General features: G+C 43.0%; 1 protein-coding gene across 7 annotated transcripts in view; it reads left to right on the top strand.

The window, feature by feature from the left end:
• Positions 1–21,638, top strand: part of PKHD1 (PKHD1 ciliary IPT domain containing fibrocystin/polyductin) — a 366,705-nt gene that overhangs the window by 131,381 nt on the left and 213,686 nt on the right. For all 7 annotated transcript variants that reach the window (XM_067544968.1, XM_067544965.1, XM_067544964.1 and 4 more), the window contains one exon: positions 5,802–5,958. In XM_067544968.1, the coding sequence (XP_067401069.1) occupies positions 5,802–5,958 (157 nt within the window). The remainder of the gene's footprint in view (positions 1–5,801; positions 5,959–21,638) is intronic.

Below are 21,638 nucleotides of genomic sequence, written 5' to 3'. Positions count from 1 at the left end.
TATGGCACCTGTGCCCATCTAAAGCTAGATCAAAAGGGCTATCTTGCTATTGATAATACTCTGCAGCTACATAGCAGCTTTCCTTTGACGGGCTCAAGGTAATTTACAAATCTTACTAAAGTCAGTTATAGCACCCTTGTGAAGTGGAGGAATATCACTGTCACATAGGACAGACCGATATGTAAAGGCACCTTGCCTTTATCATTATTTATGTTATGGCAGTATCTGGAGGTCCCATTGCACTGTGTGCTGTGCAACCAGATGAGAGAATGCCTGCCTCAAAGAGGTCACAGTTTAAATAGACAAGACAGAATGAGGAGGGAAAGTGACTTGCCCAAGGTCACAAATCAGGTCAGTGCCAGAGCCAGGAACAGAACCCAGCTCTCCTGACTCCTACGCTCATGCTCACCCACTAGGCCATACTGCCTTATAAGGCCCTGCATAGCTCTGCTCTTCCCTATTATCTTCTCATGGCTCTTACTGAGTCACTCATAGCCTCTCAGCTCCACCTAGGATACCAGCCCTAGACTGCCCACTTCTCCCACATGTAGCCGGATCTATAGATTATATATATTGATTATACTGATTACTTAAGAATTCCCAGTTATCATTCTGAGGGTTGACAGGTTCTTGTCCCAAGATCAGGCCCAGCATTATTCAAATTTTTATATAGTTGAGAACCCTGATGTGCAGAGCTGCAATGCTCACACTATAGGAACTCTTCTATATTTACAAATAGTTTATTGATACATTTCGCACAGTCACAAACACCCCAACTCAGGAAGGTAGATAGCGATATGACAGAATGTACATCTGCACGTCCATGTACTCACACCATCCCTGGTAGAACAACCTAAAATGTTAGCCATCACCATCACCGTCCCCCTCATCGCCAGTGGCACCTCCCAAGGACTCAATCTTTTGCCTATTGCCCCTTGCTGGGATGCAACTTTTATAATACCCTGACACCACTACGTTTGATGCATGTTCACCAGGATATTTCCCCTTTTCCTAATGTGTATATCCTCACCTTATTAATGTTGGAATGTCCTTTGCCTATAGGCTAGTATATCAGTGGTGTTAACTTATTATTATGTACGTCAATTCGCTACCAGGGCCTTCTTGTGGTTAGGTGTCTGTGGGTGTAGCTCATATACCTGTTATGGATGTCAATTTGTCGCTGTGACACTCTTATGGTTGGACTCCTGGAAACTCTTGTGGTGGGTTGTTTCTGTGGTCAGAAATTCCCCTTAAACACTCTATTTTCAGCTCCCCAGTACTTGTGGTTTTCCATTGGGCCATTTATCTGTTTAAAGTTCATAGGCCTCAAGCCTTATGCTAACTTGCTGAAGCTAATGTCTTACAGGATACAGGCCTGTAGGTTCCTTGCATTACTGCTGCATATAATAAAAGCAGCTAAATATAATTAAGGGAAGGCAGTGAATATAGTAAAGGCGAGCTAGCCCTTTGGGCTACACACAAGTTTCTTGTGCTTTCTTCCATGCTGCCCGTGGAGCACCTTCCCTGAACTAATCCATCCGTTTTTTCCCCCTTCGAGTCCTTCAGCCGCATTCCTACCAGGATTTAGCAGATTGGCCATGGCTAGATCTTGGCATTTAACCATTTGTCCATTTATAGTTTTTTGGTGTTTTTCTTTTTAAATATCCCCTCAAAAGATTCAGAGCCACCAAGTTGTGCACACAGCAGCTTTTGGACGTCGTGTCTTCTCACTATTATCCTGGTCCTCCCTCCCCACGTCCCTTCTGTTGTTTGTCGTACTCACTTGTTGTATCTTGACTTGTAGGCCTTGTGGGACAAAATGTCCTCTGGAAACATCAAGGGGAAGGGAGAAAGAGTTGAGCCAAAGGGTAACAGCCACTTTGATGGGAAAACTGGTTTTGTGAGTGAGGCACTGGGCTAGGACTCAGCCACAGACTTGTGTGTGATCTTGGACAAGTCTCTTTGTGCCCCAGTTCCCCATGGGATAATAAAACTTCCTTAGCCTGTCATGTCTATTTAGAATGTAAGTTCCTTGGGGGTAGGAATTGCGTAGGTACTACACTAGCACGATGGGGTTCCTAGGTGCTACCACAATACAAATAAATGAAAGTAACATCTAGCAGGGTGATTCCTGCCTTCTCTGAGCGAGGTTCTTAGGATGGATGAAGGTTCTTAGCTTTGTGGACCACTGGCCATCTATAATGGGTTTGGGAAGTATCACTGCATCTAGGTTTTTGGTGCCATGTGGGATGGCATTGGGAACAGGAGCTACCGTATGCCAAGGGGGATTTGTGCATGTGTTTGTGGGGGATGAAAAAAGAGAGACTTTACACATTTCATGTTGTAAAGAGAGGACACAGATGACAAGAGCTGGGGCATCTGCACCCCATGAGAGACCTGACGGACAATGATGAGCTTCCAGTCTCAAGAAGCCGATCTCACAAAGCGACCATTTCGTCTCAGTCGCTCTAGAGACCTACCTACCAACAAGCGAGTCAAGTTATTAAGTACTAAACAATAAGAGCGACAGCAGCCTCGTGTTACTTTCATCCATGTCTATCACAACATAAAGGCCCGGATGCTGTGCCTGTGGAAGTCAGTGGAAAGCCTCTTCTCGGCATCAATGGGCATTGCATCAGGCTTAATAAGGGCATTGTCTCAGAGGAATGCTCCCAGCCAGGAGGAGGCAAACCGTCTGATGGTAAACATATATCGGGCATCACCCCTAATGTGCTACACGGAGTGGCTGAGACGCTGTCAGGCAGATTTTATATACTTTAAGATATTTCTGTGTGGGATGGTTTGCCCAGCCATTTAGCAGAGCAGCCTTTGCTCTGCTGAGATATACTGCAAAGCACTGGAGAAAAAATGAGGATGCTTCCTTTGCTAAAGTTCCTCTAATGCTGGCGTTCCTCATGAAGAATGAAATATTTACTTTAGCAAGGACCCCTTGAAAGTGTTGATTTTCTCAGAGCCTTGCTTCCTCACACAACCTATCTGTGTTTCTTTCATTTCTCTGTTGCTGAGAGAACCTTATTTTCTTTCAAGTGATGAGTATTTATTTAGGGTTCAAGGCATCTACCCTGTCCATATTTCAGTCCCTATTTAAGACCCACTTCTGCCATGCTGCCTACAGGGAAAAGATTTGACTTGTATGTGTGTTGCATATTGTTGCTCCCCCGCCCCTAACCTCTGCCTATGTTTGTCAATCTGTCAAATAGTATTATCTAGTGTTGACAAATTGTATAGTCAATTGTTTGACCACACTTTGGTTCATTATAAAATATACTCAAGAGACCAAATAACCAATGTCAGTCAGGTTTATTGCTAAAAGCCAATAATAATATAGTACAGGGAAAAGGTTCTACATGATACCAGTCTTCGGGAAGCTGTCTGGTACAGCATTGTTACACTCATTTATGCAGAAAGTGTGCTCCTAGAGTTACATCTCTAAAGCCATCTTTTTATACCCTTCCTGTTTACAAGTAAAAGGTATAGCATAGGTCATCTGAAACTAGATTTATACCAGTCAGCTTTGTACCTTGATTTGTACGATGTTATACCCCTTATCTTTTTGTTCTGAATACAGGGTACCAAATGTTGTGAAGGCACCTCCTAGGTTTGTACTAGGAGAAAACGATCATATGTCTTGTCCTCTTCCTTTGGGACATTCTGGTACTGGCCTGGGAGAATAACTCCCTACCTGCTGCTATGATAAAATAATCAGATGTCCTAATTCTGACAATTTTCCTATGTATTTAAGCCAAAACTTTGGAATATTTAGCATAAGAGAATAGGACTATAGTAAAGGTAGAGGCCAATTTCGGGTACATAACTGCTATACTATTTTCACTTAATGCTATTTATGTTTAATGCCTACTAATGTATATATGGTGCAGATAATACACATGAATATGATATATAGCATTAACCACTTCTAATGTTCTCACCAGCAAGGTATGTAGGAGTCCAGAAAGGTTTGGTTCCAATAAGGATCCAAGCTATGGAGTCAGGGTAGCAGACTTGATGGACCATTGGTCCCTTCTAGTGTGGCAAATCCTTATCTACCTAAATGTTTGTTTTCCAAAATGCACTCCTGCCAGTCTCTAGGTACTGCATGGACAGTCAATACAAAACATTGATCAGAAAAAAAAACAAAATTGACATCATCAACTGAAAAAACAACCCTACTTCCACCCTGCAAACCACATTTGAATCACTCAAACCTCAAGCAAAATCTTTAATGAATAAGATATACCTTGCAGTGTGCCCGGCAAACTTGGGTCTTTTTGAGCCATTGAAGTAAACAAGCCCCCCCCCCCCCCCCCCCCCCCAGAGAATGCCCTGCCTCTATTTCCCTGGTTCTGATATCTGGGAACTGTCATCAGGGGCATGCCAGACCATCTTATTTATGAAGATGGTGTGCGGGGAGACAGAATGCAGGTAGACAGGACTGAAGCCACATAGGTCTTCATTGATTGAAATCAGTGTTTTGAATTTCATGCAGAAACAAACTGGTGCAATCTATAGGGACTAGGTGTAATGTGCTCCAGAGGTAAAACATCAGCAAGGAAGCAAGTAGATGCATTTCACACTAGCTTGTGTTTCTGAATCTTCCAGGGTACACAGCCTTCAATACTTTGGTAACTGAGCATCCCACAATCACAAAGAGTTTTATCTTCACAACACCCTGTGAGATAGGAAGGATCACCCCCATTTCACACATGGGGAAATGAAACATGGGGTTAGATTGTGATTTGCCCAAAGTCACTCAGGGAGTCTGTGGATTAATCCAGGTTTCTTGAGTCCTAGTCATGCCCTGTCTACTACCACCCCCTAGAGAGGGGTCACATATATCACATGTTGCACTAATCCACCATGATGGTAACAAACACGTGGATCGCTGTGGTGCATACTGACTAAGCCTTGCCAGTACCTCTTGAGGTAGGCCTATTGCTCTAGACATGCTATTCAGCATTTTTTCTGAGGTCTATCTAGGCCTAAACTTTGTGATAAGCTGAGATCTGACGTTGAAGTAGACTCTGAGTTGGGTGTAGATATCAGGTGAAAGGTGGAAGGGAGGGATGTTTAGGTTGAGAGTCAAGGGAGGTGGGGGTACAGAGGAAGGCTGATAACAGGCAGAAGCTGTTTCATGCTCTCTCCGTGCTGATCCAGGCTATCCGCCTGCCGTTTAGAAGTTAATCAGCATTCTGATTCTTCCCATGTTTCGTTCAGTATTAATGTGTGAGATGCCAAGGAGAAGGCAATAATAATATCAAATAAGCAGAGAGGGGAGAAAAGGTACTTGAAAAGAGAAATATCCCAATAACAGGGATAATTAGCAGCAGCGATTTTGAAAAATATCCCCATTTCTATAAAGCAAACTGACACCTATCAAGCAGGACATTTTAATTCCCACAGTTTGGGGGATGTTTATGGCTTTACTGGAATTAAATACAGTCCTGGTTTTAGAGGGAAAAAACACACACACCAGGGAACTTGGATTCCCTCCTCTCCCTGTTACGCAGAAGGGGGAGTGGGCTGCACATTGGAGAAAAAACATACAGCCCAACTAGCCTAGCAGAAGAGATATTGCCAATGTTAATGAACTTCATTTAAGGTAGGCCAGATAAAGTTTGGGTCCATCCTCCCCTGCAACAAGTATTTCCATGCTTGGTGACATCAGGAAGTTAGTATAAGGACAGGCATGACCACGCATATCATTTGTTTCACAGTTATTTCCATTTAGATTATTTTAAATAATAAAAGGTCAGTTTTAAGACCCTTGTTTTCTTTTTCAGAGGCATCTTCCTCTCCAGTTCTGTGGCCGATGGTCTAAGAGTTCCAGCTGGCTTGATGGGCACCTGCCACAAGATGGCGATAATGTCACAGTAGAAAGAGGCCAGACGTTGCTGGTGGATAACACCACTGCCATCCTCAACTTGCTGCATGTCAAAGGTCTGAGGAGGTTTTTTGGTTTTTTTTGTTTCCTCCAGGCTGTGGAGTTTCATTGTCATGATTCCCCTTCCTCCTCTTCCCCTGCCCTCCCCCTCCCCCATCAAATAAAATGTAACAAGGCACCTAGTCAGAAAGGAGATGTAAGAAACAGTGTGTCAGTGTTTGGTAAACATAGCGAGGTTGGGGGGGGGGGGGGGGATCTGTTTAATTATTATCTATGCGGAAGGCTTCCTTTATGCCGTTTGAGGCAAACGGACAATATGAATAGGAATGCTTTTATTCCTGGCCGCTGAAAATGCTGCTTCTCTGCCCAGGGATCAGGGATAATAGCGATACTGATAATAACAGCTATGTCTTGTGAGGTGTCTTTGATGCAAGTGTATTGCAAAAGCCTTTACCGACCTAATGATGTTGTTACAGAATTATAGGCTACAGTTGCAGAATGTAATAAATAACCCAAGATCCTAGCTCTCCGTTGGTGCTGTGTAAATAAAACAGCATAATGAAGAGAGAGAGCATCAGGTCTGCAGTTCTTACATACCCCGAGTCAAATTCAGACTTGGTGTAAACAGCTGCAGCAATGTTGGAGTCAGTTTTGCCCAATTAAGGACAAAAATAACCTGTTGTTCACCATTAGAAACATTTCCATCCTGGAAATAAAGGTCCCAATCCTCCACACCTTTATGCACATGCTTAATTTTTTAAGCATGTGAGTTGTCCTGAAGATTTCAGTGGCATTGCTCACATGCTTCGCTTTAAGCACATGTGTATGTCTTTTCAGGATTGGGCCTAAACACTTAGCAGAGGACTTTGTGTTGTTTTTAAATGCTTACCCTTAATTGTTTGTAAAAGATTTCTTAACAATTGTCATAGGTACTAAGGCCCAGATCCTCAAAGACATTTAGGCCCCTAACTTTCATTGAAATCACTAGAGGTTGGGCATCTAAATATCTTTGAGAATCTGGGCCTAAACCCTCATTGAGGACTATAAATGCAAGGAATGTGACGTTTTTATTTATTTTAATCCAGTTTTGAGTTAACAGGCCATAAAGAAGATGGAAACAACTTTACTTTCCCACTACTATCCCTCGATCAGAGATCTCCCAAAATAGCTGAGTGGAATTTTATCAGGTTTCCTTCAACCTCAAAAAATAAAATAAATACTCTAATTAAGCTGGGGCTAAGATCAAACATGAAAACATTTAGCCCAGTTCCCCCCTACACCATCCTCCTGCTGAAAATTTTAAGCCTCTGAAAATAGGTTCTTGGTAATGAATGAGTCTTTTTCAGCCCAGATGAGATTATCGTGCTGGAATGCATATCTGTACTACTTGTATGAGGTGGGACTGAACTAGAATGCAGGATCCAAAGTCCTAGCAAGTTTGGATCCAAATCTGGCTCTGAACTTTTTGGCTCAGCCCAAATCTATGAAATAGATCCAGAGCAGGAAACTGAATAAGCATCCCCTTGAACTTCGGGAAAGTTCAGACACATATCTGAACCATGGGCTTGATCCATAGCCTGGTGAGGTCTATGGGTCATTTTTCCATTATTTTCAGTGAAGGTTGGAACAGGGTCTTTGTGGCTTGGAATCATTTCATATTCAAAGCAAAGTATTTTCCCTCCGTCATGCTCCTTTTCATTCTCAACCAGGCCCCATTCAGCTGACCCACATTTTATGGTAGGTACGGTACAGTTATTAAACCAACATTAGAATATTTTAGACCGAGTGACTCTCAGAAGGTTCTGTTGTATTAATTTAGATGGAATAAATGGGTGCAAAACGTCACAGTTGTTAACATGGCCCTGAAACGATCCAACGTTAAACATTGAACAGTGTAAACAAGGTTTGGGGTTTTATAACCAGCTACCTCACCCTGCTTAGTGTCATAGCAAACATACCATTAAAAATCTTTTAAACTGCCCGTTTGACAGTCTTTTAGATGGTATTAAAGGTAATAATAGCTGTCCTTCTGGGGATAAAGAGAAGTTTGTTTAGATATGTTGGAGCTGTTGTTATTACTTTTGAAGCTTGATCCTGGTTTTTAAAAGAGAAAACAAGACAAACACACAAGAGGGACAAGGAAAGAACAGCAAAGATAGAAAATGCAGCTTCGGTCTTAGGTGTCGACTATCCCTTGCGACCTCACTGCTGGAGAAACATAGACCCAGCACACAGTCTGGGAGTGGTTGATAAGATCTGGCAAACTTGTACCAGCATTGGGCGCTTAAGGCATGGCTTTTAACTGCCTCTCTTTGGTCACAGGCTTACAGCCGTGTTACAAAATACAGCTGAGTTCACAGTTGGGGTAAATTTGAAGGCCTGATTATTACCACAGTTCTGTATTAGACACAGATCAACGTATGGTCATTCATTGTTTGAGGTACCCTGGTTGGTTGAGTGTTTCCTGGAGTCCAGTTTTCTTGTTCCAGGCTGTCTTCACAATGGGTCTGACTAAACACTCAATGGGATGGAGTTGGGCAGATTGCCTTGGTTTGATTGAGAGAGAGTCAAAGTCTCTTTATGTCTAATCTGTTATTAGAATTACTACAGTTCCAGAGGGATAGCCGTGTTAGTCTGTATACAGCAAAAACAAGGAGAGTTCTGTGACACTTTAAAGACTAACACATTTTATTTTTGTAGGCGTAAGCTTTCATGAGACTCCGCTCACTTCATCAGATGCAGAGGTAGAATGATACAGTAAATAGTAAATAGTATCTGTTTCCTATTTACTGTATCATTCTACTTCTGCAACTGACGAAGTGAGCCAAGTCTCATGAAAGCTTATGCCTACAAAAATTAAATGTGTTAGTCTTTAAAGTGCCACAGAACTCTTGTTGTTTTTATTACAATTACTGACTCGGTGTCTTAATTACTTCAATTTCTCCATCTGCAAGATGGGATTATAACAATTACTGGCCCTGGTAAGAATCCCTGAACCCCCAATTCAGGAAGGTGCCTAAGCACATGCAATAGGACTTAAGCAAGTGCTTAAATTTAAGCATGTGCTTACGTGCTTTTCTTAATAAGGGTCTGATTGAGGATGAACTAGTTAGGCCTTAATCCTGCTGCCATTGAAGTTAGTGGTTTTAATGGTGCAGGATCAGGTAATTAATGTACTTTGAAGCTGAAAAGTGCTATCTCACTGGCATTACAGATGGGGAAAGTCTGATGTCACCTAGTCCATTCCTTTGCCAAGGCAGTATTGTTCCCTCCAGTCTATATCCTTGGGCTGTGTCCCCCCATGCGCTTATTGTTACTGGCTTATTATTTTAAATTCTCTCTCTTTTTTTTTTTTTAAAGACACCATGTGGATTTTTGGATATAGGCACCTAGGGTTTGATCCTGCACTCATTGAAGGCAGTGGCAAAAAGCCCTACCGACTTTAAAGTTGCAGGACCTAGGCCCTATAGCGTAGAAGTTGTTATGCTAGAGATGACGTTGACCTGTACGCACACACACACACATGAAACTGTTTCAGGTGTCATTGTCCCATTGGCCAGAGCAAGAATCAGGAAGCCAAAGACAGCAAAGGAATAGGATGAAAGGGTTGGAAGAGGAGGGTCTGTCTCTACCCACTCCTCCCTCTCATCGCAATACTATGAAGTACCAGTAGCCATTATCCTCACATGTGTGAGTGGAACATGGGCATATAGTTGTTGGCATTGCAACAGTTCAAAATGGCACTTCAAAAGCCAGTTTGTGGGACTTGGCAGAGGATGAGGATGGGAGAATGGAGACATGACTGGCTTTATATTTGTTTTCTGCTCATATTGTACAATAAATTACACTGTGAACGCAGCAGTTGCAGATTATTTTCATAGTCCTAAAGGAATTCATTTGGCAACCTTTAAGGGACCCAGGGGCAGAGTCTGCTTTTCTGCCCATCAGGGTGAAACAGGATTAATTCCAGTGGCTTTAGAGAATTACTCCAAATTTACACTGGAGTAATAAGAATAAAATTTGGCTCCCATTCTTTACTGAAAACTTGTTAATTTTTTCATGTGCCACTAGCAACGGTTTTCCTTGTCTATGAATAGTTAACATTTTAAGCATATATTGGAAGCAATGTACAGCTTCTGACCTCCAAACTGACTCTTAAGCCATAGAGAATGTTTCTAAGCATACCCATTTGATGCTCATTATTGGCTTCCTTAAATACTGGATTTAACCAACATTTTAAAACTTCACTTGTCTTGGAAAACTAGATAGCTCCGGGGAATTACCTGAGTGATAGAATATAGAGATCTCCACTTGTAGTTCTGATTCTGGTTCTGATTCTGATTCTGCCCAAGTTTGTAGTGACCAAAACTTGTTGCAATATGGTAGCTGTCTGAGCTGTTGGAACAGCTCCCAAGGACACAGTGCTAACTGCCACCAAGAGTTTCACAAAGAAGTTGATGATTGGACGACCCTCACGGAACTCTCCTTCCTACAGCAAGTGACTCTAGGTCAAGTTTGGGGAATGGGGCCAGGTGGCGTGTAGAAGTTTCACTACCACGGCCCCTGTTGATCAGGTAGTGACGGAAAGTTATTGCCCTCTAATAGTTCAGTAGCCCATGTGAAATGAAATGGGGATCTCAGTCCGGTTCACAATGGTCTGGTGCCTACATCACTAGGGGTATTTTGATAGTAGTCTTAGCACAGGGCCAAGGAAAGGACAGAGAGGCCCAACTTGAAGTGCTCTCATGTTGCAGAGACAGAATCAGAGAGGGTGTCTGTCACAGGGTGGGATAGCCATTTAAGGGAGGTTGGGCTTAGCCCCATCTGTAACTAATTATCTGCCTCCCAGGTGGTGGTTCTGACACCAGGGATCAGGTGAGGGCCTGCAGATCACCTGCTTCTTCGCTAGAAAGCCAACAAGCAGCTCAGTTGAGAAAGAGACCTGCAGGGAGCAGGTAGGCTCCTGTAGATCCTGAGTAAGGGGAAAGGACCTGGCTTATCTGTTTGATTTATAATGGATTGTTTTGGTTTTGAGAAATAAACCTATCCCTGAAAAAAAGGGAATGAAATTCTGCCACTGTTGAGAGCTTGACTTGGTGCACCAGCTAGTGAGCTGGTCTACTGGCTTACAGATTCGCTGGGACAAGAGTAACCATGTCAGAATCAGCTGCACCTATTCCATCTGCCTAAATGGGACCTAAGCAGAGAATCTGAGAAATGTCCAGCCCACGACCTCCCTTCTCTTGGCTTTGGACAGGAGCCCTATACAATGATCCCATTAGACCTTCTCTGGCCTTCAATACCATCAACCGTAGGATTCTGATGAGACACATACAGGGTCACATCAGCTGGCATATACTGCAATCATTGCTGATATGGGTTGAGTTTGAACTGGTACCCTAGAAATAACAAGCTTTTTATCTCTGTCCAGTTTTCTGTGTTGTCCAATCACCTTTTTACAGAGCTCCCATATTATTTCCCTTGTTTATAGACTGGATGCTTTGCTCGGTTATCTAAGCCATTTTTTGTTTTGCTCAGTCCATTTGGACTCTTCGTCGTGATACTATTTGCAGGCAGCTTCTAGTTCATATTTTCTTTTTTTAATCAGGCAGAGACATTACAATTAAAATACCGTAAAAGTGATTCTGGCAGTATTGCAATAAGCATGTTTTTTAATTAAAGAAAGAACATGGGATGTACAAATAGTACCAGCTAATGGGAAGTTTCATCCAATGTATATTTTAATTGAGTTTTAAAGAGGGGGGGGAAGGCAGTCCTGTCTCTCTTTATTACTGTGTGATGTGATCTGTAGGTTGTTACAACAATATGCATCAAGTCTGGATTAATTATAGTCACGGAGTCATAAAATTCCACCTGTCTTGGAGGAAAGGAGGGATATATTTTTTTAAAAACAGGAACTCAGTGTTTTTCAATGGAATTTAACTTGTAGGACAAGAAATTCCTTGCAGGTATAATTTTAAAGCTTTTAGAACTGTAACAATTGGACAGCTTTTCTACTTCTTTCTCTTAAGTGTAAATCCTGATTTGTGGCTCAGTATAGGGTGCAGGCATCTCTTTCTGCTCCTGTTTCGGCTGGGATTACAGCATGTATATTAGACTCCTACGGCTCTCATTTGCCCTCTAAATTGATTTTCCGCATCTTTGATAGTTGCCGAAACTCCTCCGAGGCTTCCCAGGCTGAACTCTAGCAGATCAGTGGAAGCTAATCCCAATTCTGCTAACAAAAGGAACTGTGTACGACTCCTGCAGAGATCAGACTGGAAGCTTAGGCAGCACGGTCCCTCCTTCCTTCACGCACTGGCACGGAGCAGGCCTGTCTCTGGAAGGAGGTGCTGTTACTAATGATCTGAAAGAAAGCTCTCTTTAGTCTTCCTTGATCTATTCTAGGTACTCATATGGCCCCCGTCCCCATAGTATTTTACAATCCTTAATGTGCTTGTTCTCACAACATCCCTGTGAGGTAGGGCAGTGCTACTATCCCCATTTCACAGGTGGGGAACTGAGGCTTAGAGAGACTCTCACTTCCCAAACTAGCACTCTGACTGCTGGACCATTCTTTCTCTCAAGCTGTTGACCTTGCTAATCTATAGGCAAAAGATGATGCATTATGGTATGGCCTACAGTAGGCCCTAACTGAGATTGGAGCCCCATGGTGCTATGTGCTACACAAATGCTTAGTAAGAGACAGTTCCTGCCCTCGTGAGCTTACAGTCTAAATAGATAAGACAGACATAGGATGGCCAAAAGGGATGCAACCTATGAACAGAATATTGGAAACTGAGGCACAGAGAACTTCAGTGACTTAGCCCAAGATGATGGAATCAGTTTGTGGCTGAGCCAGGACTTGAACGCTGCTCTCCTCAGAGCCAGTCCAGGGCATTCACCACAAGACCATCCTCCCTTGCTGCAAGCGAAGTGTTTGATTTGAGCTGGTCTCCAGGAGAATGTGGAAGCAGTTGCCTGTTTCTAGACTGGATGTGGCTTAAGGCTCTGATTCAGCAAAGCAGTTGAGCCCAGGCTTAATTTTTAAGCACGAGTAGTTCCATTCATCTCAGGGAGGCTAATCGTGCTGCAGCGCTTTTCTGGACTGGGGCCTTTGTAAGATCAAAATTGGATGTCTCTTAAAGATGTGCTGTAGTTCACAAGGAATTATTTGGGGGAAGTTCTATGACCAGAGTTGTGGAGGAGGCCAGGTCACAATGGTCCCTTCTGGCCTTGGAGTCTATGAAATGAGTGAGCGCAGGTTCAGTTGTGCAGATCAAACACTCCTTTCTCATCAGTTCCCTTCTGGTTTTTTTTTTCTTTCTTTTAAAAAAAAAACTTTGGAGCCTTTGTGAGGCTTTTCCCAAGGCGTAATCCTACCACAGGAACCAAACGTCTCTTTCTCCTGGAGCTCAGGTGTTGGGATATGGCAGCCCCTCAAATTATTGCAGAGCAAAGAATACTTACTCCACCGTCACCTGTTTTGTCTCCTGGTCTGACTGGCCTTCCCTGTGCATCTGCTCTCTATGTACTTGAGTGATACAGATTGTGACATACACAACTGGATGACTTGCATCAGTTCCCAAGGCACCTACTGTAACATACGCTGTTCTGGTGCAACCAGGAATGTCCACACTCTCCACTGTACCCTCATTACCTCCCGGTTTGGATGTCCCTTTCTTTGGATCACACTGTAGGTATGATCAAGTGTCTGTGATGCCGCCTCAGTGTTGGCAGAGCAGAAGGACTTCCTCTAGAAGAGATGGTGCTTGCAGCGTTCTGCGGGCTGCTAATCTAAATCACCATTGTTTGGCACTTGGACTGTAAGGAAAGAGTCCAACCAGCTTGCAAGGGAGCACATGGCATCTGAACAGATGGGGATGAATGCAGCCAGCCGGAAAAGGTGAGCATCAGTCTTGGGAGTTGATTTCTAACTGAGGATATTCAAGCAGCTGCCTTTCTCTAGTTCAAAGCTGGATTAAGGCCCTGATCCAGCCACACTCTTGAGCACGTGCTTAACATTAAAGCACGCGAGTAGTACCAATGATTTAAGTGGTACTGCCTATGGACATAAAGTTAAGCATGTACTCAAGTGCTTTGCTGGCTTGAGACCTAAATGTGTGTGGGGAGAACGTACTCCGTGGCATATCCAGTGAGTTTTGGACTCTTGGTTCAGGCAGCCTTGGGGGCAGAGTCAATGTAATGAACCCTTCACTCCTTTGTGTCTTGGTCTGCCATAGCCCAGGCTGCAGTGAACTTGTATAGCTCATCCGAGTTTCATGTGAGCATGACAACAGGGTGCATGCACCAGGTTAATAAAATTAGTGTGTTGCCTTTAATTAAGGCCATACATGATACATCCGTGAAATGAGTGCAGGAGGATCTTTCTTTTCATTCTAGTTTGCCCCCAGCAGGCACACTCTTGGAGGCTGAGAATGAGCACGTGAAATGCATTACCAGCACGCTGCTGTGTTGTTATGCAAGATCAGTTGTTTGAGGAAAGATGTTCCAGCTCTAGAAGATTCCTCCTGGTGCACGCCATTCAGGGATGCATGCCAAGCACGTATCTTGTTCAGCACATCTCCAGGCGGTTCTGGTGGGATCATCGTAAAACACAAAAGTGAAGGGAGCTGGGAATAACAATTCAAAGGGTCTGGGAATATTGGTCATATAAGGCCAAAACCTATGATACAAAACTCCTTCCTCACATACCAATGGTAGGATACGACCATTATGCAGAAGAGAGCAGATGTGTCCATTCAGGAGGTGACCTTTGAAACAGCAGCAGATGCTTTTCCATAGGCAAAGGGTTTTCTACTGGATTTTGCATCCATACAATAGTTAAGAGGATGCAGTTGAGGTAATTATGTGTGTCTGTATACCTGTGTATTTGTATATATACATATATGTGTGTGTGTATATATATATCTTTCTTGTGTGATACTTTAAATTATGGATTAAAAAACAATTCTCTTAAGAAATTACTTTACACTTTTTTGTTTACATTTATCACTTCACTCAGCTTGTGTAGGGAAGCTGAATTGGATGTGTTGAGTCACTTTCATCCTTTTCACTACGCAATCTAATTATAACCTACGTCCAAACTTACAAGCACCTATGTCCAGACTTATTTTAATGAGACATTTCATTAAAAAATATAATATTTCTCTTAATGGTTTAATACTGAGAGCGATTGCTTAGAACATCAAAGCAAAACAGGGTCCTCAATGGATGATTTCCTCTGTTTTTGGGAAATCCTAAAGCATTTTGAATGCTACCACAATCTAAATAATAATGAGAAAGATGGAGTTGAAATCCACACCCTGTGTAGGGACGACGAGACTATCCATAATCATAAGGATTAAAAACAGCCAAACATTTTGGAAGGGATATAAAGGCTCATGCTTCAAGGCACATCCTTTGACCAATGGGTATCAGAAGAAGTTTTCCCTATGGGTTGGTTATCTTATAACTACCAACTTCAGAGGTTCTTGCGCTGTCCTCAGAAGCATCTGTCCAGGATACTGGACTAAGTGGACCATGGGTCTGATCCTGTTTGGCATGCCTGTGTTTCTGTCAAAGACACTCTACAAAATGAAGTGCTATCATATTGTATTTCTACCTCCTCTTAATTTGCTCTTGTTTTCCTTTGTTTCACATAAGACTTTAGAGCAGAAATATCCTTCTATCCCTGACCAGCCCTTCATCAGTCTTCTGGTGCAATAGGTGGTCCCAGTGGAAGAGTACCTTAGTGGACCTATTTATTTTCTGGTTTGTTTTCTTTAATGTTCTATCAGTTTTTCTAGCTGTGTGTTGGTTTTCTTTTCCCTCTGGGAAAGGGGGAGGTTCCTCAGATTTAGTTTTGTTTTTGTTTTTTAAAAAAAGAGGAGGAAAAAAAAGCTTCTTTCCGGGCTCCGAGGTGAAGGCTAATTGCTAGGTTAATCGAGGCGAGTGGTAGTTTTGATGTTCTCACCAAACATCAAATAGCCTCAGAATGTTTCTTTTCCCCCCTACTTGAAAGAGACATGTTTGTTCTCCATATCACTGTACCAAAGAGATTACGGGTTTAATTGTATTTGTTTGAATTGGTGGGGAGGCCATCATAACAACAGTTGATTGATTTTTATAAAATTACCCCAAGGTCTCTTGTTGGACATTCCGTGATCTCTTGTGCAGCCATAACAAACAATTTAAGGGCAGAGCCAACGGCGCAGTGGAGCAACATTCACTCTTTCTGCTTTCAGAAAAGGGGCAAGTGTTAAAAGAAGGAAAGGAACTGTTTTTTGGGTTTTTTTTAACCCAATCTTGTAAAGCAACAGCTGTATATTTATTTTGAGCTAATAAAGTGCAAAGCCTGTAGATTGACAGAGCTGCTGGTTAGGATGAACATCTATATATATATATAAGATTTGGACATATGTGCTTGTAAGTTTGAATATAGGTTATGATTAGATGGCTGAAATGACCGAGTCTGAATATTTGCCAATCTTTGCTTTTAATTTTTATTAAGCTAATGTTTCTTAACTCCCAGGGATTTGTAGTCTCTGGCCTGGACTTTTCAGAAGGACTCTGCTTCCGTTGACTTCAGAGATAGGTGTAGGGTTCAGTTCTACTCTGCCATATATGCTGTGCCTGTGCATACGATCTGCTGTAAGTGATAGTGTATGGTACGTGCTTTGTCAGTGCTTACATCTTGAGGGCCGGGCTCTGGCTTTTAAAGGAAAACATCGGCGCAAAGTGCCGCAGCTTCTAATCGCGCTGGTGGCCGTGAGCCTCCAAGTCTTTTGCCGTTGTACAGCAGATTGCTCAGGTTTGTGTGCGTAGAAGAGGGCGTGCTTAGGTGACTGGAAAGCACCAGGCATCAGCCTCTGCGTTGGAGTGCAATTCTCCTTGCATGTCCCATTCTGCCGTCTAAGGAACACAAGAGATAGAATGGGTATGTCCAAGGAGATGGAGAACTCCCATAGGAACTGTGCTAGCATTGTGCCAGCCCTTCCGTGTGCAGGGATGGTGTAGAGCTGGTGTTAGTGCCTGTCCTGACTGTATTAACTCTTGCAGGTCCGGCTGGCTGTTTTCCTGAACTCTGTGTAATTTATTGGCAGCTAGTTCCATTTCCAGCTACTCCACCACTTGTGTAATGCAGAGAGGCAAAGGGACTCTAACAGCAATCACACAGAGCTATTCTGCTACGTGCCTTCTTGCGTTTTTCATTCACTGTGACTAGAGTCCCTCAGGGAATATCTACGCTGCTCACTAAACTAGACCCGAGCTTGTGGACTGGGTGTTTCCAAGCCCGCACATGAACGTCCACATTGCATTGTAAAGCTGGGTTTACAATTGCTGGACTAGGGTATCTCAGCCATGCTAATGCATTCTGCATTACCAGACCTTCTGACTTGAGTCTGCAGCTTGACCTACATCCAGACTGTGAAAAGACAGGGCTTGTCCCTGGGTCTCGGCAGGATTTGGACTAGCAGAGTCCTAAGACCTGAGTCATGAGTGCTTATGTAACTCAGAACTGCTTGGTGTGGCCCTCTGTCCCACTCAAATGCTAGCTCGGCCAACTACAGACTGATAAGCCTGTGTCTTCTAGCTTAGGCGGTAGAGGCTCATGCATTAAGCTTAGGAGCTCCTAGGTTTGATCCCAGCCACCCCCGACCAGGTTCTGTCAGCATTACAAGTGGGGTGTCATGTGGGATTTCAACTGCAAAGTCTCTGAAGCGCAGGACATGATTCCCCGGCCAGGGGGCGTATGTAACCTATACCCACTTGGTGGCACTCTGTCCCCCTCTGGTGGTAGCTAGGCCAACTAAAACTTGATAAACTTACTATAGCCTTGGCTAAGAGTAAGATATCTTTTAGCTCAGGCAGAAGAGGCTCATGCATTAAGCTCAAGATGTCCCAGGTTTGATCCCAGCTGCTGCTGACTGGGGTCTGTCGGTGTTACACTTGCTGACCTGAGTCAGATTGATTTGTGTGTGGATGGAAGCGGGGTTCGGGCTCAAAGATGAGTCAAAGCCCGGGTTTAGCATTCAGGATAGACATACCCCATGATGAGGAATGAGTGAGCATATTTGCCTTATAGCAGACTCCTAGGAGGCAAGGCAACGGCAGTCAACGGGCTTGCTCCAGAAGCTGAAAGCTCCCCATGTGTTCCCTGCTGATTTTGCACACATAGATGTGTTGGAATGACTGTTGACATGAAATGCAGAGGAACCTTTAAACGAGATTGATGTCACCTTCTCAGTGGACACTGGGTGGGGGTGTGGGCAAGAGGATATTTTGGCAGGCGGGTGTGGGGGAATTTAATATTTTCAATCTAATGCATTTAAAAGTGAATAGGGCTGGATTTTCCAATCTGCTGTACCATTCTGGTGGTGCAAAGCACCGCACACCTGCTGCTTCACCACATCTGATACAGAAGGAGGGAAGAAGATGTTGCAAAATGGAGTTGTGGTACATGCATCCTCACATAGGGTTTATCTACACTGCAGTGAGACTCCTACAGCTGGCCCGTGACAGCTGATTCACGCTCGTGAGGCTCAGGTGAAGGGACTGTTTAATTATGGTGTAGACGTTTGGGCTCAGGCTGCAGCCTGAGCTCTGGGACCCTCCCACCTCCTCAGATTATGGGCAACCCATTTTGGTGAAAGGGCGAGATTGCAAATCCCCTTTCTCACACTAGTGCTCATATGAGTATCCCATTGACTTCAGAAGCTATAGATGAGAGGACATCTGGCCCGAGTACACAGGACTTGATCACAGTTTAAGAGTAAAAAAATTTGTGGGTAGTGTTGGGGGTTCGATTTAATACAATAGCAAGGTGTCAAATAGCAAGGCTTAATCAACTTTACTAAACAAAGATGATTAGTCAAAGATTAATGCCACATAATATAGAACAGAAGGCCAATACATTGCTAACCCATCTGGAAGACAGCAATGCAGCAGGTCAACTGTCTCAAAAATCTGAGCTTCACCCTACTTCTTTATTTACATCAGATGAGGGTTTCACTACATCTTTGCATTACTTTAAAGCTAATGTATCATGTTTATCTGTCTTCTTTGACATGCTTTTGAACACTTTGTGATAGGCTTACACAGAGCCTGCAGTAAACAGGACAGAGATTGCAACTAGTTTCTTATCTCGTTTTGACCATAGCATTGCAGAAATCAGCAAAATTTCAGCAACATCCTGCACCAGCTATAGCTAGGTATAGAGGATATGTTAGATAAGTATCAGTAAACTTGTTTGTCATGTCCTGTCCCTCTGGAATGACTCTCCACCTGGTACTGAAGTTGCAACATTTCACGTCTCCTTTTGGTTAAACAGCTTAACATAAGTAAAAAGCATTTTGGAAAATCTTAACATGAATAAATATTCATGGTTATACAAAAATATATAATATAATTAATATACGATATTGGCTAACACTATAAACCTTATAGACATTTTCTTATCTGACTCCATACGTATTTGCAAAACAAAGACTCTGTAGTAGCATGAATACCTAGAGGCTGATTGGTTAAATATATTTTTCCAGATTCGTCATACTCTCCTACATTATACACAACAAAGCCATGCAAAGGTTAGAGCATCCAACTATATTACAGTTTTAGGGTTATACAATTCAGCATGAAAATAAAACATTCTAAATATCACGTACTGTACTTATTCACTATTAGCTACTGTCTTATTCTGGTTACATAAACATCTCCTTTTTAATCACACTTAGCTACAACTCCCAAGCCTTGATTAATACATTTTGCTTGTGAGAGCTGAATGCATCTGTTTTCTGGTAGTTAACACTAAAGCAATTTATATTCCTGGTTAATAGTTCTGTTTGTGAGAGCTGGTTTCCCAGTCTGCTTACAAAAGTCAGCTCCACAAATATCGATAAAGTTTTTTCCTTATCTGGTAACTGCCCCTGAAGCATTTACTAGTGTATATAACTAAACATGCAAGTAGTGTTTTCCCATTTTGCCTTTGGCCTGCCTGCAAAGCACCATGGGGCTTTGGCTCAGTTCAGTCAACAGTAGATAGCCTTTGTTAAAATACTGACTGTAGATCACTGAGCCCCCTTCTCTGAACAGAGGCTTCTAGAGCTCAAAGGCCAGTCTAATATTCCAGGAATGAATTTAATCGCTTTATCTTTTCTCTTTAATTTTATGTAGACTAGAACATTCAACCCCATGAAGAGTCAGGCTGTCCAGTGCATACTTATGTCTGCTGGCAGGGTGATTCTTTTTGTTTTGTTTTTCATATTAGACACATGTACACGCTCTCTCTCTATGAAATGGCAGGATGTGCTATTTTAAACAACAATAAAATGGAGCCTCGACCTTTATAACTCCTAGGCCTGGTCTACACTGGCCGCTGATTTCGGCAGCAGTTGACGGGAGATACACAAGATACATACAGTAGCTTGCGTATCTCCCGTCGACTGCCTAATGTCTAACTACCATGGCATCTCCACTGTGCTGCGCCGATGAGAAATGCCCTTCTGTCAACACAGTGCTACGCTGCTTGCCGGAGTGGATTAACAGAGTTGACTTCCGGGTTCGATTGAGCGAGTCTTCACTGCCGCTCAGTCGAACCTGCAAAATCCATCCTGCACTGCCAGCCATGCCACCTGCAGTGTAGACATATCTATAGCATCAAAATTGTTTGGAGCGGTTTGTGAAGAAGAAAAGCCAGCTGGTCCCAACCACAGTGGTTGCTGTTAAAATGCCTATGTCTGCAGATACCATATAGTGATATGAGATACCTCAGTTATTTGCTATTGAAAATATAGGGAAATACTGCTGTGTATCAGAGGAAGGTGCAAGAAACCCAACTATAGGCAGATGTGGGATAATCTGCTCCCGCCCAGGAAGGTCTCATCCTGAACCCTAATGGCTAGGGATTAATTTAAACCCTGAAGAATTTCTATCCCTGCCAAATGGAGAATGGCTAGGGGCCTAGAAAATCTCTCATGAAGACAGACAGAAAAGACCAGGATTGTTTTTTTTAGAGATGAAACAAAGATGAGAGGAACCCACGGATCACCACATTTACCTTCATAGATCCAGGAACCAGTCCTGGACCAGAACCCTATTGTGCTAGGTGCTGTAAAAACACAGAACAATAACAAAAAAACAGTCCCTGCCCCAAACAGATTACAATCAAAGTAGAAGATAAGATAGGCAGATGGGGGAGTCCGAGGAAACAATGAGATGATCAGTTTAGTAGGCTGCAGTCTCTGCATACAGCAACCTGACTGTGGTGAAGTTTTTTTTAGGCTTCATTGCAAAGGAGAGTTTTAAGGAGGGATTTTAAGGTGGATAATAAGTACCTTTGTGGATGTTTACAGCGATCTTCTCCAAGGTGTGAGGGGTAGCATGGGAGAGATCCCCAAGACTGACTTTAAAGGGCCTTAAAACTGAAGACAAGCAGCTTATGTTTGATGCAATAGTTTACAAACTAAAGACAATACATACAGAGGAATCAATGTTATCCCTGTTTTACAGCTGGGGAGCAAAGGCATTGAGCGGTTAAGGCTGTTTTTGTCAAAAGGGCCTTGGAGAATTAGGCATTTACCCATTAAAATTCTGTGAGAGCTGGGTGCATAACTTATTTTGGCTCTCTTGAAAACCTCAGCCTGTATATCTTGCCCAGCATCACACAAGGCGTCTGTGGAAGAGCTGTAAATTGAATTGAGACCTCCTGAGTCTCAGTCCAGTGACTTCCCACAAG

This window comes from Emydura macquarii, unplaced genomic scaffold (assembly GCF_026122565.2).
Source record: "Emydura macquarii macquarii isolate MOO-44397 ecotype Brisbane River unplaced genomic scaffold, CSIRO-AGI_Emac_v2 contig_1041, whole genome shotgun sequence".
NCBI classification, from domain to species: Eukaryota; Metazoa; Chordata; order Testudines; family Chelidae; genus Emydura; species Emydura macquarii.
The sequence above is the reverse complement of the archived record's forward strand: the minus strand, read 5'-3'. Positions and strand labels throughout refer to the sequence as shown.